We start from the raw sequence: 15,894 nt of genomic DNA, 5'->3' as shown, positions 1-15,894 counted from the left end.
TTTGCAAATTTCTCCAAGCCAAACTTGACTTTTCTTTCAGAATTTGTGGTATAATGAATGTTGTTAAAATGAACATGAATAGCCTACTGAGCATGGAATCTGAATACATTTTCATAAAGTCCCATAAAAGTGAGCTTGCACCACCCTTCCACCCCCTCCAATCCATTTCTGACAAGATAACATATTCTGATACTAATCTAGTCGCCTACAGTTATTATGTTCAGGCTGCCATTAAGTTTTTTTCAAAGGGATAAAGGGAGGAGAAACAGAACAAATAGTCTGGGAACAATAAATTGTCTGTTGCATCTTCACACTTCAGATCCTGTCTGTCTGTGTTTGTCCTCTTGTGTCCCTGACAGTTTGTCCTTTCTTGTCAGTCAGAACCATTTTGAAAAACATAATGCCTCTCTCTTCCTTTCCTGTTTATTTTCCACATGACTTTGCTTCACTCTGCCTCTCTTTCCCTTCCTCCCAGTTGTTTCCAGTCTTGTTGTGCATGAGAGAGTGGCTGATGGTTTTTGTTTGGCCATGGTACATAAATCAGTGTGAGAAGGGGGGTTTGAGGGGTGTGTGTGTGTGTGGGGTCTGTCTGTGATCAGGCAGGTGTGGATGAAAAGTGACCTACAACTTAAATCAAAGTGAGCAATCACTGGAAAGCCTCACGTAACCTACTTGCTAAGACACAGCGTACACAGACACACACATGCAGCATTGAACTGAGGTTGATGCTGGTGGTCAGACGTGTCTTTTTGTTCCTCCAGACAGCACTAATCGATTTGGTAACCCCTGGCTCTCAGTTTTTGAACACGACTGTGTGTGCGTGCACGTGTGTGTTGCTGTGTGTGTGCGTGTAGTGCTGTGTGTGTGTGTGTGTGTGTGCTCAGTCACTCCATAATTGTCTTCTGAAATCCTAAATCAAATGGCTTTAATGTGGACCAATGAGCAAGACTAATCTGGGAGAGCCAGATTGACCAAACTGTCATTAGAGAATTGACTCAACCAGGCTACACCTGAGGCTGGACACACACACACACACTAAAAACACAGTTTAAAAGCTAAACCTATTAAAGGGACTGTTTGTAACTTTTTACACGTATAAATCTACCGGGTCGGTGTCCCACACGCGCTCGCATATGCGCGGTCGCGTGTGGATACGCTGTTCAGACCGCTCCTCCGTTTGCCTTCACTCACACAACGCGCGTGTTCTCGCTCCACCTCACGTTCATGCGCGCACACTCCACACTGCAGAAGAGTTAGTTTAGCTCTGAGAATATCTAGAGAACGTACAGTGGACGTTTGTGCAGAAATAAATGCTGCTGCTGCTCCAGACCAACAGAGGTTTCCTGTGTCTTGTGAAGTGACGGGGCTCCGCAGCGAGACACGTTATCGTCTCCGACCGGGTGCCCAGTGTCTTCCTGCGGGTGCAGGCACGCGGTCAGAGACGATAACGTGTCTCTTCCTGCTTCAGCCCCGCTGCTTCAGCCCCGGAGGCTGAAGCAGCGGGGCTGAAGCTGGAAAAGCCAACACTAGGATCAGCAGTGATTCATGGAGAGACCTTCGTCTGGTCAGCTAACATTATGATTATGAGTGATATTGTGCTTTTAGCCTGACTGTGTTGAGCGATGCTTGTTCATGTCTATGTAGCGAGCAAGCGCCAGCCCTACACTTACTTTCGTTGACTTAACGGCCACAGGTGTCGCTGTTAACAAGCATTTCTGAAAGTCCCTTTAATGCATGTTTGCACAGAACTTGCGTGCTCTCAGTCTCAGTTTGTCCCTCCTGGGACACGCGTCCCCAGTATGCGCAATGCAGAGCATCCCTCAAAATTCATGAAGCAGTAAAACCAGAGACACACACAGAGAGCGTAAAGTGGGTCATAGCGCTGGCATCTATGCGCAATGGTGACTGTTTTTTCCTCCTAAGGATATACGCCGAGGAATAGCTGACCACAAACAAACAAACAAACAAACAAACGGAGGTGGCACGAGTTCAGTGTGGTGGGGAATTCAAAAACTGTCTCCAAACAAACTGAACCAGACTGATGAAGTGTCCAAAAATGTCCAACTCTGGAGGTTAAGCCACTGTCTCTGTCTGTGCGCTATCATTAACAACCACTCTCCGTCGGTCCAACGAGCGCGTGAGAAATCAGCTTATCATTTTTTGTGCCTGTGTTGTGCCTGCATGGTGAGAGGAGAGGATGTGCGCGCAGCGGCTGTGGAAGTGAGAGGTTGGCTGGTTTGGTGAATCCACTCTGCAGATCGTAGCTACAGGGGCAGATAGATGCCAAGGAGCAGTTTGTGTCTGGGTTTTGTTTTTTTGGACATAAAAAGTGACACCTTATCATCATGGCGCGTTTCGCTTGAGCGTCCAATTAACATGGGGAAATGGACCAGTCAGGCATGTTTTGATGGCTTTTCGAACCGCTACAATTAGGAAATAATAAAAAAAATGATTTCCAAAACGCATGGAGCATGGACCTGGTGAGACCAGCAACTCCAGTCCTAAATGGCAGAACTTGAAGTTTGCAGAAATCTCAGTTTGGAGAAGGGTAAGTGATCATTTTCAAGCTTTTGGTTATTTCATCTTTCAAAGGAGAGGAATACTCTCTCTGTGTGGTTGCATGCATTCCTTTGGATGGCTGATACATTGCAAGCAAGCTGAAGCCCCCATGCGTAATTTCTCCATTGCGCTTGTTTTTGTGGAGAAATTGCATCACCCACGCTGTTACAAGCACTTTGAGAAAGGAGCCTTAATTGAGGCTTGTCAATTTGCATGAAGGATTAATTGTGCCATAATTAATGTTTATCGACATTATGGGTGCATAAACGTCAGAATTAATTACACGACATCACTCAGTCGATTTCATTATTGTGTGAATTCATAAACTGATGTCAGATTTCCTCTGCTTATATGGAAGCTCTTGATGGAGAGCAGCAGGAAACTGTCCCTGGTGCTGAAAATGCCCCATTATTCTTGTCACTAGGGGGCAGAAAAGCCTCTTAATTTGTCGATTTGACAAGACTTGCTCTGCCCTCAGACTATACAGCAGCACATAGGTGGGGATGTGCCACATCCTTTATAATCCTGCATCCTCCACACTGTTAAATCCCTGAGATGTTTATGGGTTCTGTCACTGCAGCACATGGTGAGAAGATACATAGCATTACCACATACCACAGAGCTGGATTGTTTTGTCATTGGCAGCAGCAGAAATAGGAACCCCTTGAAACCCAGGCAGGGCATGTTGAGCACCACACCATGTCACACCATGACAGAGCTGTGGGTCGAGGTTTGATGGCAAAATTGAAGTCCCAACTGTCCCCCGGGCTATTAGAGCGACCCCTTTTGCTCTCTCCTGTACGCTGTCAAAAATGTGGCACATCCCTGGCACTTAGAAAGCAGGATGTGTCAAGCTGTCAGTCTTCACCCCTGCAGCGCCTGTTTTTCTTTATCTGTGTGAGCGTTGGGGTGTGAGAGGGAGGCCCCTGCTTTCTTCAACGGCCAAGAGGGGTTGCCTCTTCATTCATTTTGGCAACACTTGTGCTAAGAAGAGTGGCGTGGCACCACGACGAGCCCTTGCTGAGGGAGAAAAGGAGAGAAAATGATGGAGGGAGGAAGGTGTTGGAGCCGCATGCATGGCTGCTAATCTCCTCCACATGGAGGAAATGGCTTTTCCGTACAAAATGTGTTTTTCCTCATGTGTCTCTCCTGTACTGATGATGATGCATCTCCGCATGCTCCCTCCTTTTTGTCTCTGCCTCTTCCTTTCTGTCGCTCCAGGGCAGAGAAACAGCTAACAGACACCAGGGGAGAAACACACTCACATCCTTTCAGCTCTTCTCCTCTTGTTTTTATGCAATTTCTTGTTATTTTCAATCTCCTTTCCTTTCCCCTCTTCTTCTAAATACTTTATTGGTACAGACTGACATATGTACTAAAACTCAGGCACTGAATGTCAAATAGTTCCTGAACTAATTCAAAATCTCATGTCAAATTGAGGCGCATTTCTCAAAGTAAGTCAAAATGAGGTAGTACCAGAAAATTGCAAGAAATGCCTCTCCTCTCCTCTCCTCTCCTGTCCTCTCCTCTCCTCTCCTCTCCTCTCCTCTCCTCTCTTCTCCTCTCCTTAGGGCAGGGTATTGAACCTCAATACTTTTTTGGTACCGAGTGAAATGTGTCCGTAGCACATAGTATTGAAAACTCAAAAAAGTTCAAACAATACCCAACCCTATACCTCTCCTCACATTCCCCCTTTTCACCTGTTAATAGTAGGGCTGTCAAAGTTAATGTGATAATAATGCGTTAATGCAAATTTGTTTTAATGCCACAAATTTCTTTAACGCATTAACGCAACATGCAATTTTAAAGTTAGAGTGAAGAACTACAACTAGAAAACCTTAAGGAATCCATTGGTACCAACCATGTTTTACTACAGCTTGCCGCAAAAGAGGCTAAATAACGCTCCAAACTTTTGCAAAATTTAGGCGAGGAAAAACTAGCATGGCCATTTTCAAAGGGGGCCTCTGACCTCAAGATATGTGAATGAAAATGGGTTCTATGTGTACCAGCAAGTCTCCCCTTTACAGACATGCCCACTTTATGTTACAGTTTTTCTCGATTGTTTACACACATTTTCTGAAAGCATGCCTCATACTCTCAGAACTCTACACACAAATCAAAAAAACACACACACAATGGGCAAAACCCCTCAATTCTCCTGCAAAATTAAACTTTACATTCAAAACAATGTAATTTCTTCTCAAAATGGTATTTTGTTTTCAAATGACACACACAAACCATCATATGAATAGACATTTATAAGAACCAGTTGAACACTGATGTGCTCAATGTAAAACACTATGATGAATGGAAAACACTTCTTCTCCATTCATCATAATGACTTAGGCCTTTTTTTTGTTCAGTGTTACACTTACTACAGACAGTACTTACATAAGTGTGTTGTAAAATATTTTAGAATATTGTTTTTATACTCAGAATACACAAATACACGGTAACAAATATATTTTATTTTCCCCACAAAAACAATGTACACAGTGTACATCCCAACCAACACAAAGTTGCACATACAGTGGTCTACATACAAAACAACAGAAGAATTTACTGTATACAGTTACAGTAAAAAAAAACGAAAAAAAAAACTATGCTGCATCCTCTCTTCTGTTTCGGTCTGGCCACAGCACCTCATCCACATCACAAGCAATGTTTTCCCTGGCCAAGCAGCGGGGGAAATATCGCTTAGCATGTCGAATCCAGCCATGATAAGCATCAACTGCTATATCTCCACATGCGTCTTCCATAGCTTGGAGAAGGGGTATACGCGTTTGTGGATTTCGGTCATACACTTTCCATCTCCAGGCAGAAAAGAATTCCTCAATAGGATTGAGGAATGGAGAATATGGAGGGAGATAAACAACTAAAAAGCGTGGGTGGGCAGTGAACCAGTTACGAACCAGAGCAGCCCGGTGGAAACTTACGTTGTCCCAAATGACAACGTACCTGAGCTGCTCTGGGCCGTCTATCTGATCTGGCGGAATGAGTGTGTTGTGTAGGGTGTCCAGGAATCTGATCAGATGGGCAGTGTTGTAGGGGCCAAGGGTAGCATGGTGATGGATGACGCCATGGTGGGTAATCGCTGCACACATTGTGATGTTCCCTCCGCACTGGCCAGGGACTTCAACAATGGCATGCTGGCAGATGATATTCCTTCCCCTCGTTCGTCTTTTTGTGAGGTTGAATCCAACCTCATCAATGAAGATGAACTGGTGCTCCACTACAGCCACCTCTAGCTCAAGGACTCTCTGAAACAGACATGGAGTGGTCACTATTGTGAAGCACAATCATTATGATTACAATACAGAAATATGTATAATTTATGCAGTGTTGAGAGTATGCATCAATTGTGGGATTGTATAGGACTTACTTGCACATAGTTATATCGCAATTCTTTGACTCTTTCTGAATTGCGTTCAAATGGCACCCTGTTGACCTGCTTCATCCTCAGATTATTTCTGCGCAAGACACGGTCCAGTGTTGATAAGCTTACCCTATCAATATTTTGAAATATCTCATTGTTTTCTATTATTTTTCTTTGTATTTGCCGTAATGTTATGGCGTTATTTTCTAGGACCATGTTCATGATTTCAGTTTCCTGTTCAGGAGACAGAAGACGTTCCCGACCACCTTGTGTTGGTAATCTTTCAGTTCTGCAATACAAATAGTAAAATACTGTAAATACTGTGTAGGAATACATTTCCCAAATACTTGAAACATACTTTATTTTTACAGTCCTACAGAACAGTCCACAGGCAATACTGTACTACTGTACTCATTGAGTACTGTATTGATATGCAGTACTGCAATTTTCTAGTGAGAGTAGATGTCTTACCTATTCTCATTTCGGAAAGTCCGGATGATGGATGCTACAGTGTACCTGCTCAAATTTGGCTGTACTCTTTGCCCAGCCTCCCTCATTGTTAGACCATGGTTGACCACATGGTCAACCAAAGTGGCTCGGATCTCATCAGAGATTACGGTCCTTGGCCTTCCTCGTCCTCGTCCTCGTCCTCGTCCTCGTCCTCGTCCTCGTCCTCGTCCTCGTCCTCGTCCTCGTCCTCGTCCTCGTCCTCCCCGTCCTCCTCCTCTTACTCTCACTCCTCTGGCTCTGGCTCTGCCTCTGTTTCCAATGTTGGCATCCATTGCTCCAAAACAGAAGAGCTCACCTGTTGCCCTTTTATGCTAAAGCTCTGATTGCTAATTGTAACACTGTGTGACAGGTGTTTGCCCATGTGATGAGTCAGTGTGCATAGTAGGGCAATTGACTTTAGAATTTTGAATGACAGTGTGTTCCTTGTGAAAACGAGATTTTCTTCATGAAAATTGGGCCAAATGCAGAGAATTGTGTGTAGTGTTTTGAAAAAAGTGTTTTAGAACTGCAATTTGAGTGTAAAGCAGGAATTGTGCTTGTAGTTTAGCAGAATTGGTTCAGGGGGTTGGTGCATGAGTTACATGTTGTGGTCATTGTGTGTCAAGTACCAGTATTTGTGTGTAAACAATTGAGAAAAACTGTAATGCAAATTTGTTTTAATGCCACAAATTTCTTTAACGCATTAACGCAACATGCAATTTTAAAGTTAGAGTGAAGAACTACAACTAGAAAACCTTAAGGAATCCATTGGTACCAACCATGTTTTACTACAGCTTGCCGCAAAAGAGGCTAAATAACGCTCCAAACTTTTGCAAAATTTAGGCGAGGAAAAACTAGCATGGCCATTTTCAAAGGGGGCCTCTGACCTCAAGATATGTGAATGAAAATGGGTTCTATGTGTACCAGCAAGTCTCCCCTTTACAGACATGCCCACTTTATGTTAATCACTTGCAGTTTGGGCAAGTCATAGTCAAGTCAGCACACTGACACACTGACAGCTGTTGTTGTCTGTTGGGCTTGAGTTTGCCATGTTATGATTTGAGCATATCTTTATGCTAAATGCAGTACCTGTGAGGGTTTCTGGACAATATTTGTCATTGTTTTGTGTTGTTAATTGATTTCCAATAATAAATATATACATACATTTGCATAAAGCAAGCATATCTGCCCACTCCCATGTTGATAAGAGTATTAAATGCTTGACCTTTAAGGTACATTTTGAACAGATAAAAAATTTGAAATTAATTGTGATTAAATATTTGAATCTATTGACAGTCCCAGTTAATATGTGTCACATTTTAATTGTTCATCAACTAGCTTCACATCTCTGATATCCAGGGAGCCACTGACATCCATCTCTGTATTTTCCACTTAACGCTGAAGCACCATAATTTGCATTTACATAGAGTTTCACTGATAACGAGTTACTTTATCTTGCCTGCATGTTGACTTAGCTGCTGGCGCGTCACACTTGCTCTTGCATCAAGCATTGACATGAGTGTCAAAACCTACTGGGAGGTTCTGTATGGAACTGCAGCTCTATATAGCGTACCTATGTCTAGGAGAGAAATATAATATAATAGAAGCAAATTGTCCATAACCACTGGCTTTTTATTTAATTTGCTTCCATCCCCCCAGCAGTTAATGAGCTACCCAAAAGCACGGTCCACTTACGTACAGCCAACACTTTTGGGCTTCTCGTGTGTCCCGAAATGAAGCACCAGGAAAGCAGCTACAGCGCAGCTTTCTCTCCAACATTTGAAGCACTTGAGAGCAGACAGTTTGCATGGCAGCCTGGCTCTGCTGCCAAAGATACTGTATCTCAATCAACTCACAGCCATCCAGCCTGGCTAAGGGAGGAAGATGGAAGAAGCTTGAACACAACCCCCCACTACACACACACACACACACACACACACACACACACACACACACACACACAGACTTCAGTTCCCTCCTTTGATGTCGGTGCTGAACTCCTCCACTCGGGGAGCCCCTTGTAGCATCTTTGGTGAATGCATTATCATGCTGCAGTTGTCATGTGTTTATTTTCATTCCGGTGCCGCTCTACACTCTGCACCCCAGGGGGACCATGGGAACCCATTTGTAGCAGTGGCGGTTTGAGCGCTGCCTTGGGTGCTCTTAATTAGGCGAAGTGAGTGACTGTGAGATAAGAGTGTGTGTTTTCCCCTCTTTTCGCTCGCCATTTCCCTGTGTTTCCTAACCTTTTATGTTGCTAATAAGAGGGTACACCGAAATATTTTTGACTTCTTCTTTGCAGGTTTTGTGTAATTAGTTGGCTTTAAAAGGTATTTACATTTGAATTTGCCCCCCCCCAGGTGTGAATAGTTAAGACTCACAAGGCTGCTGAAGAAGTGAAGCGTTGAAGTAGTGAGGAAACACTGACAAGATAAGCTGCTATGTTCATCACCATGAATTAACTGCTACTGCTAGTCAGTAGCATCTGTTTATCTCTGAGAATTTCATGTTATTCATGATATAGTAAGCAGGAATTAGAAGGAAAACCTAAAACGTGAAAATTAGGGGACAAAAACAACTCAGCTCACATCAGCATGCTTACAATGATAATGCTAGAATGTTGATGTTTAGCAGGTATAGCCTATAACGTTTACCATGTTCACCGTGTGGCTTTAACATGTTACCATGCAAACATTTGCTAATTAGCTAATTTCAGAGCAATCCATTCAATATTTGTCGAGATATTTCAATAAAAAACTAAAAAGCCAACGTCATGGTGGTGTTAGTGAAAAAGTCAGAGGAAACTCCCCTTTAACCGGTTGAAACCTTATGCAGAACCAGGCTCTCGGTGGACGGCCACATATAGTGATAATAGTATTAACTGATAAGTAATAGTGGCAGTAATAATAATAGAAATATGGCTGATAATAATGATAGTTGCAGTGGATGTCAAGCAGGGCCGTGGCAGCAGGCGCAACCACGATCCAGGTGTAACCCCGATCCATGGATACCTGCGAGACGGGAAAGCATAACAAGCAGTAACATGCATTAATGGGACATGAATGCATACAGATGGAGAGCGAGAGAAGGAGAGAGGAGCTCAGTGTATCACAGGAAGTCCAGACCTATAGCAGCACAACTAGGGGCTAGTCCGAGGCAGCCTGGGCAAAGCTTTTGACTAGCACTTTAAGCGTTATCAAAGAGGAGAGTCTTAAGCCTACTTTTTTATTGCCATCCCTTAAAATAACAGCAGAGGTCATTTGGTCAAACGCTCATGATTACATTTGTTGGAATCTTCTTTGAAATTACCCTATTTTTACTAATTACTCTTTATTAGATTAGTGACAGTAGAGAGATGACAGGAAATGAGAGAGAGAGAGAGAGATGGAGAGATGGAGAGAGAGAGAGAGAGAGAGAGAGAGAGAGAGAGAGAGAGAGAGAGAGAGAGAGAGAGAGAGAGAGAGAGAGAGAGAGAGAGAGAGAGAGAGAGAGAGAGAGAGAGAGAGAGAGAGAGAGAGAGAGAGAGAGAGAGAGAGAGAGAGAGAGAGAGAGAGAGAGAGAGAGAGAGGCAACAAACAGGGATGTTGTGGTTCATGGTCAGCATCGTAAGCCCTTTTTTGCTATTTTTGGCCCGCCTGGTCTGGTGGTGACGAAGACCAAGTTAAAGTAAGTCTCTACACCACAGCGTTCCGGAGATATTCTACAAATAGTAATTAGAGTAATTTTCTGTTGTATACGACAGCTTCGACCCCAGGGGGTTAACCTCCAAACCACAGGGTTGCCCCTGATTACATTTCCCTTCCTTGTGGTTGTGTGAATGATGACTGTTGTCTCTCAAGAGAAAAGTCAGAAGTCACTTGATGTCGTTTAATCAGAATCAGAATCTTGTTTATTGCCAGGTGTATCAGGTATACACTAGGAATTTGTTTTGGTTCGTTGGTGCAAATAAGCAGTAAAAATAACAATAGCATAATTAAAAAACGTTAGAATAAAATAAGAATAAAAGAAATTGAGTAAGTATTCTTAAGAGGGATGTTGGGTGGTTAGATGTACAGATCCCGTATTCCACCCAATGTCAAAGTTTCTTTTAACCATGACCGTGATTTTTCCCGAGCCTCAACTAAATATTTTTAGTTGCCTAAACGTAACCAAACATGAAGAGAGGCGCTGTATGAACCATTTCTGTTATGGTAATTTATAGCAGTTTGGAAGGCACTGACAATGTCCTGCTAATAGGGGTGCCAGATCAGAAAATGCTTAAAATGGATCACATGGAAGGCAATTATTAGGTTTGAGGAGCTAATTTTCTTTATCAGCTTCTTCCTTTAAGCGACTGGATTCTTCTTGAGCACTGCTATGTGCCAAAGTTAGAACCATACTGAAATATTTCTGTATTTGTGCTCTTCTTGCTGTTTTGAAATGAGTGGGGTATTTCCATTATTTGGATGTGCACGCTCTCTGTTTTTATTTTTTTTTCATTAAACAATATATCAGCCAATGAAGGACACTGTGGCTTAGTGTTTAGCTCCCCTCCGCTCTGTGTGCAGTCTGCATGTTATCTCTGCATTCATGCAGGTTTCCTCTGTGTTTCCTTCCAATGACACACATCAGGTGGATTAGAGACTCCAGCTGTCCCACTGGTATGAGTGTCTGTCTATCTGTGTTAGCCCTGACTGACAACTGATTCAGGCTGGCCCTCCACCTATAATGCATGCTGCCAAAGGCTCCAGGGCTCCGCGACCCTGAACAGAAACAAGCAAGCAGACAAAATGAGTAAATTTCACTTCATTATTTGTTCATTATGTATGATTGCCATGCTTGAATGAATATGACCACTGCCAGTAGTCACTTTGCTGGCCATCACACTGGTGGAGCAGGTGATGGAGTTTAGATTTTGCCAAGGCTTGAGCTCAGTACTGTCACAAATGTGCTACCGGCTTTTGTCCCTCCATGGTGCAGCCTGATTTCCCCTCGCATTTGTCCCGAAGTCATAAAGCTGAAGCTGTGCGCCTGACTAATTTAATTTCATAAGCTGTTGAATATCCTGAGAGGAACAGTGAAACAGGGTAGAGACTGGATTACCTAACCCCCAAATTCAGGACTATATTTACTATGGCTGGGTATCGTTTAAAAAGTTACGATGCCAGTACCAATACCAGTACCCTTAATGTGATACCGATACCAATCATTCGATACCCATCATGTGAATGGGAGCTGTGTGTGTGCCCCACTGAATAGCTCACGGAGCTGTTCGTTCCCTTCGCTCCCAAGCTCAAAGCTGCTCCACTAAAATCGCTCCGAAAAGGAAACAAGCCTCGTTGTATTTTAATTAGGGCTGCAGGCTACCGAATGTCTTTTTTTACATTCAAAGCTTCTGTTGAGGTTTCTGGATTAAGCTTTGAATGTATGTTGTCATATTTTATGACGACATCACACAAAATTCTCAACTTCAATAATATTATTAATCGTATTAAACATTCCAGTCTTTTTTTAATTAAATCAATCTTCTTTAATGAATATAAGGTTGAATTGCTGCTAGACTGCTCCGTTAATACAGGTGTGTCCTTTGTGTGAGGTGAGTGGGAAAGCAGTGACTGCAGTGAAAATGTTGTTTTTGAAAGGCTAAACAGCAACAAATATGGATCGAAGCAGAATATTTAGTTGTGAAACATGTTGTGAATTTTGGAAATGATTATATATATCTTTCATATGATCAGACAAACGGAAACATGCTGTCCTTAACCCGTCTAAAACTGACACTAGAGGGGTACCTGGAGCGTCATAGTTTGAAGAGTAGGGCCACTAACCAAGTGGCAGTATTTGACGAGTTGGGAGTGACAATGTGTTGTATGACATTACTTGAGGTGTCATTTTGGGTTGATTATCTTTGATTTACACTGCTGCAGTGATATTAGAAATCAAGCTGCCAGCTTAAATAATCTGAAAAATATCGCCCCCACTGGTAATATATCCATTTCTTCCATGTTGCGTCCAACCAGCTCGTTCTCATTCCCAGGGCCTCAAATACCGACGCTTTGTTACGCCCCTCGGTGTGTGATACCGACATACAAAGCACCCTTTGGCGCAGGGCTGCCCAAAGGGGGTCCTGTGGGACAAGGTTGGCCCACCAGATGTTTCTAGCTAAAATTAATTTAATCAAATTATAATAGAAATTGCTGTTTATGCTGTTTTATTCAGGTAAAATATTCTTTAAATATGTAGGATCCCTAATTATTCATTATTTTTCATAATCTGAGCACAGAATGTAATTTTGCTCAGAAAGTCAATTTCGTGGAGCCAGGTAAAAAAAGAAATGCAGAGGCAGAGACATGTGGCACATGCACAAAAGGCATTTCAATTAAGGGAACTTGGGATCCAAGCACCATTTTGCATCTTACAATACAGTACAATAAAATACTGTAGGTGTTTGCTTTGACTCATTGGCCACCATTATGTTTCGGTTTTGGACCTCCAACAGAAAAAGTTTGGGCACCCCTGATTTAGCGTCTGTATGAGATGCAACAGGCTTTCAAGTAAGTACAATGAAACCCATCCACGTCAATATTAAACGCTCAGAGCAAGTGCTCCGTGAGTCTGGTGACATAGTTTAAAGAGCAAAAATGGGTCCAACAAACACAGGGCTTTTGGGATGACATTTGTGTCCTATTTCAAGAAAACAGAGCTCCGATGGTTTTCCATCAACGTCAAATCATACTCTCTGTTTTTATGGTATTGTGTTGCTCCTAAAGAATGGGCTCTCCCTGATTTGGTGATCCAGTTCATGAAAATGTCAGTAGACACATAGTGGAACGTGCAAGCGAAGAGCGCTTCCCCCTCAGGAGGGAAAAACCTGTGTGAAATAAAAGAGCATTTAGTACAAGATGGACAGATGTGCTGTCGGTGACCGTAGCGCGCACACATCCCACGTCAACATATTAAACCTTACTTTTAGTAGTGCATTATCATGAATGTTATGTCATCGTCCTTATCCCCATATCCCAGTGGTTGACCCCAATGAACCCAGCTGATATGCAGAGGCAAACATCTGCTGCACTCTCCGCTCTTCATAATCACTCCACACAACAATACAGGAGCTGTTAAATGCCGAATCTCTCTTTGTCTGGGTACCAGGATAGCATGTTGGCAGCACACTGACACAGCAGCACGTCTTCTGAGAGACTTGCAAACATCAGAGGGAGGCGTATGGGGAGAGCAGGAAGTGGGAGTGGAGAACAGATGACCAGGAGAAAGGTGGAAACGTGTGTGTGTGTTTTCAGAGAGAAGCCTGTCAGTTGAAGGTGCCGCCACAGATCACAGGACGGTACAGAGGAGGATGAACAACTGGAGTTTTGGTTGTGCTCGCTTGTTGTTTTGGAGCACGGCAGCTTTCTGTTTGAAGCCAGTCTGGAGCGACCGTCAAGTCTGATGTGAGGAAAACCAAAAGAGTTTTTAAGCTACAGGTGGAGTGTATTGCACACTCGGACCAAGCAAAGGAAGACTCCCTATACTGGCTTCTTATTTTCTGCAGAGAAAATGGAGGAAATTGGTGCCACTGAATCATCTGCTCACAAAGTACGATCCACCTTTATTCATGGTCCTGCTGAGAAATCAGCTGTGATTACTGTGGCGACTCTCCTGGCGCGTAACGTCTTCCATATTGGTGGCACCCTGGCTGTACCACAGAAATGCAGGCTTACACAAATTGGTAAGTGTGTGTGTATGTGTGTGAGTCTAGACACTGTAGCTCAGTGTGCCTTACAGAAGGAAACCCATTAAAAGTAACAACCATTACATTTTCCACCTCTCAACACTTAAATTATGTAAAACCATCTTGACAATGTGTTCTTCTTACTGTGCAGGTTGTCATCTTACAGACTAAATATGTGTGTGTGTGGACAAACATGTTGCATATTGAACATATTGCCTGCTGGTGCTATTTATAGCGCATGCAGGAAAAGAGCAGGAGCTCATGTTTATGTATCAGAATATCCCCCAGGACGATCAAACCGCACACTTTCTGCTACCATAACTTTGAACCTTGCCTTAATGAGATGTTGCTCATTACATGCAAGAGAAGATTTGCCTTGTTTGTGTGTTGATTTCTGTGCGTTTTATCACTCGTCATAGCAATAATTATGTGTAAATGTCATTCGTTTTTGTCCCGTGGTCAGTCAGTCAACCAAAAACTGAATCACATCTTGATTAAACTTGAGCGCACAAAACAAACAAAGCTCCAGGTCATGAGAGCTAACAGAGCAGTGAGTGAAGAATTACGACGCCGTTCTTCCGTTCAGACTGTTTTATTTTGGTTTGAGTGCCGTGCTTGTGTTTCATCAACTGGCTTTGGATAGTCCGGGTGGTGGCGCCTTATGTCACATGAATAGTGCATGAAGGATCAGGCAGATGCTGCTGAATATGAATTTATGTAGTTGTGAATAATTTATGACAAATCTTTGGACGTTGGTCCATTGGAGTCATCACCCTCTGAGCGAATCTTAACAGAGATCTCACGCAGAGCCGTTCGAGAATTGAAATATTATCCCCTAACTGATTATAAACTCATAGAAATTAAGCTACAGGCGTGCCCAAGAGGAATCCCTCATCATGTTGAGATTAAAAATGACAGTTTAGATTGAAAATGACGAATGGAAACCGCTGTGGACGCTGTTGTCAACCGTCCCCGGCCTGACCGTCATTGTATGTATCTAAGTGAGGACAGGCTTTGTTCCCAGGTTCATCACAGAGGCGTCTCCATCACCTACCCCATTAAAATATGTTTGAATTGCGTGGGCCTCTGTGGCAAGACAAAGCTTTGATCTGCTCTCTCTGCGCCGACAGAGATGATGAGTTTTAGCACATGCATGCACACGAAGACAAACAGTGAATGCACACGCACAGACCCTGTGTCGCTCAAAAGAAATGGGAGCCAGAAAGTAGAGGTTGGACGTAGAAAAAAAGATTCTTTACATGTTTTTTTTTTCTCCTACCTAGCTGAAAATCTGATTTTTTAATACTTGGGTGGAGTTCGTTTTCTGTGAGGTTGCAAGGAGAGAATATAAATGTCAGGTGGGGTTAAGAAGACATTCACTTCCTTTTTTCTTTAGATGTCCAACAAGAAACTGGAATAACAAGTTTGAACTAAACTGTGAATTGAAATCCTCATGCTCAGATGGTTTAAACGTTAATGCTTGAGGGGAAACGAGACAAAAGATGGGAATGAAGATGTGAAGGGCGCTCACTGATCCTTTGATTCAGCCATCACTGCTCTTTTGAAGAGCCACTTACATCAGCTCTCATCTTTGATTACGAGGCGGCTCCCCTCTCCTGGGCGGATATTAATCCTGCTACCCCTTCTCCTTGGGTCTCTTGCTCTCGCTATCGTCAGCCTAACTAGGTTTGAGGTTTGACTCTTCATGGTCCTTATCATTGCTGATGGAGAGTAAAGTGACTGGAGAGTGCCTGCAGAAATG

The 15,894-nt window shown here is 43.1% G+C and overlaps 1 protein-coding gene across 9 annotated transcripts in view; it reads left to right on the top strand.

Moving 5' to 3' along the window:
* The window catches only part of plch1 (phospholipase C, eta 1), an 81,745-nt gene that overhangs the window by 11,113 nt on the left and 54,738 nt on the right, over window positions 1–15,894 (top strand). The window contains exon 1 of one of the 9 annotated variants that reach the window (XM_074642290.1): window positions 1,881–2,548. The exons of 2 other annotated variants lie outside the window; for them this stretch is intronic. In XM_074642290.1, coding sequence (XP_074498391.1) covers window positions 2,506–2,548 — 43 coding nt within the window. In that variant the 5' untranslated portion in view covers window positions 1,881–2,505. Of the gene's footprint in view, window positions 1–1,880; window positions 2,549–13,654; window positions 14,130–15,894 lie in introns of those variants that run through there. 6 more of the 9 variants (XM_074642292.1, XM_074642291.1, XM_074642285.1 and 3 more) reach the window with 6 other exon arrangements.

The sequence above is a fragment of the Sebastes fasciatus genome, chromosome 7, assembly GCF_043250625.1.
Source record: "Sebastes fasciatus isolate fSebFas1 chromosome 7, fSebFas1.pri, whole genome shotgun sequence".
NCBI lineage: Eukaryota > Metazoa > Chordata > Actinopteri > Perciformes > Sebastidae > Sebastes > Sebastes fasciatus.
The sequence above is the reverse complement of the archived record's forward strand: the minus strand, read 5'-3'. Positions and strand labels throughout refer to the sequence as shown.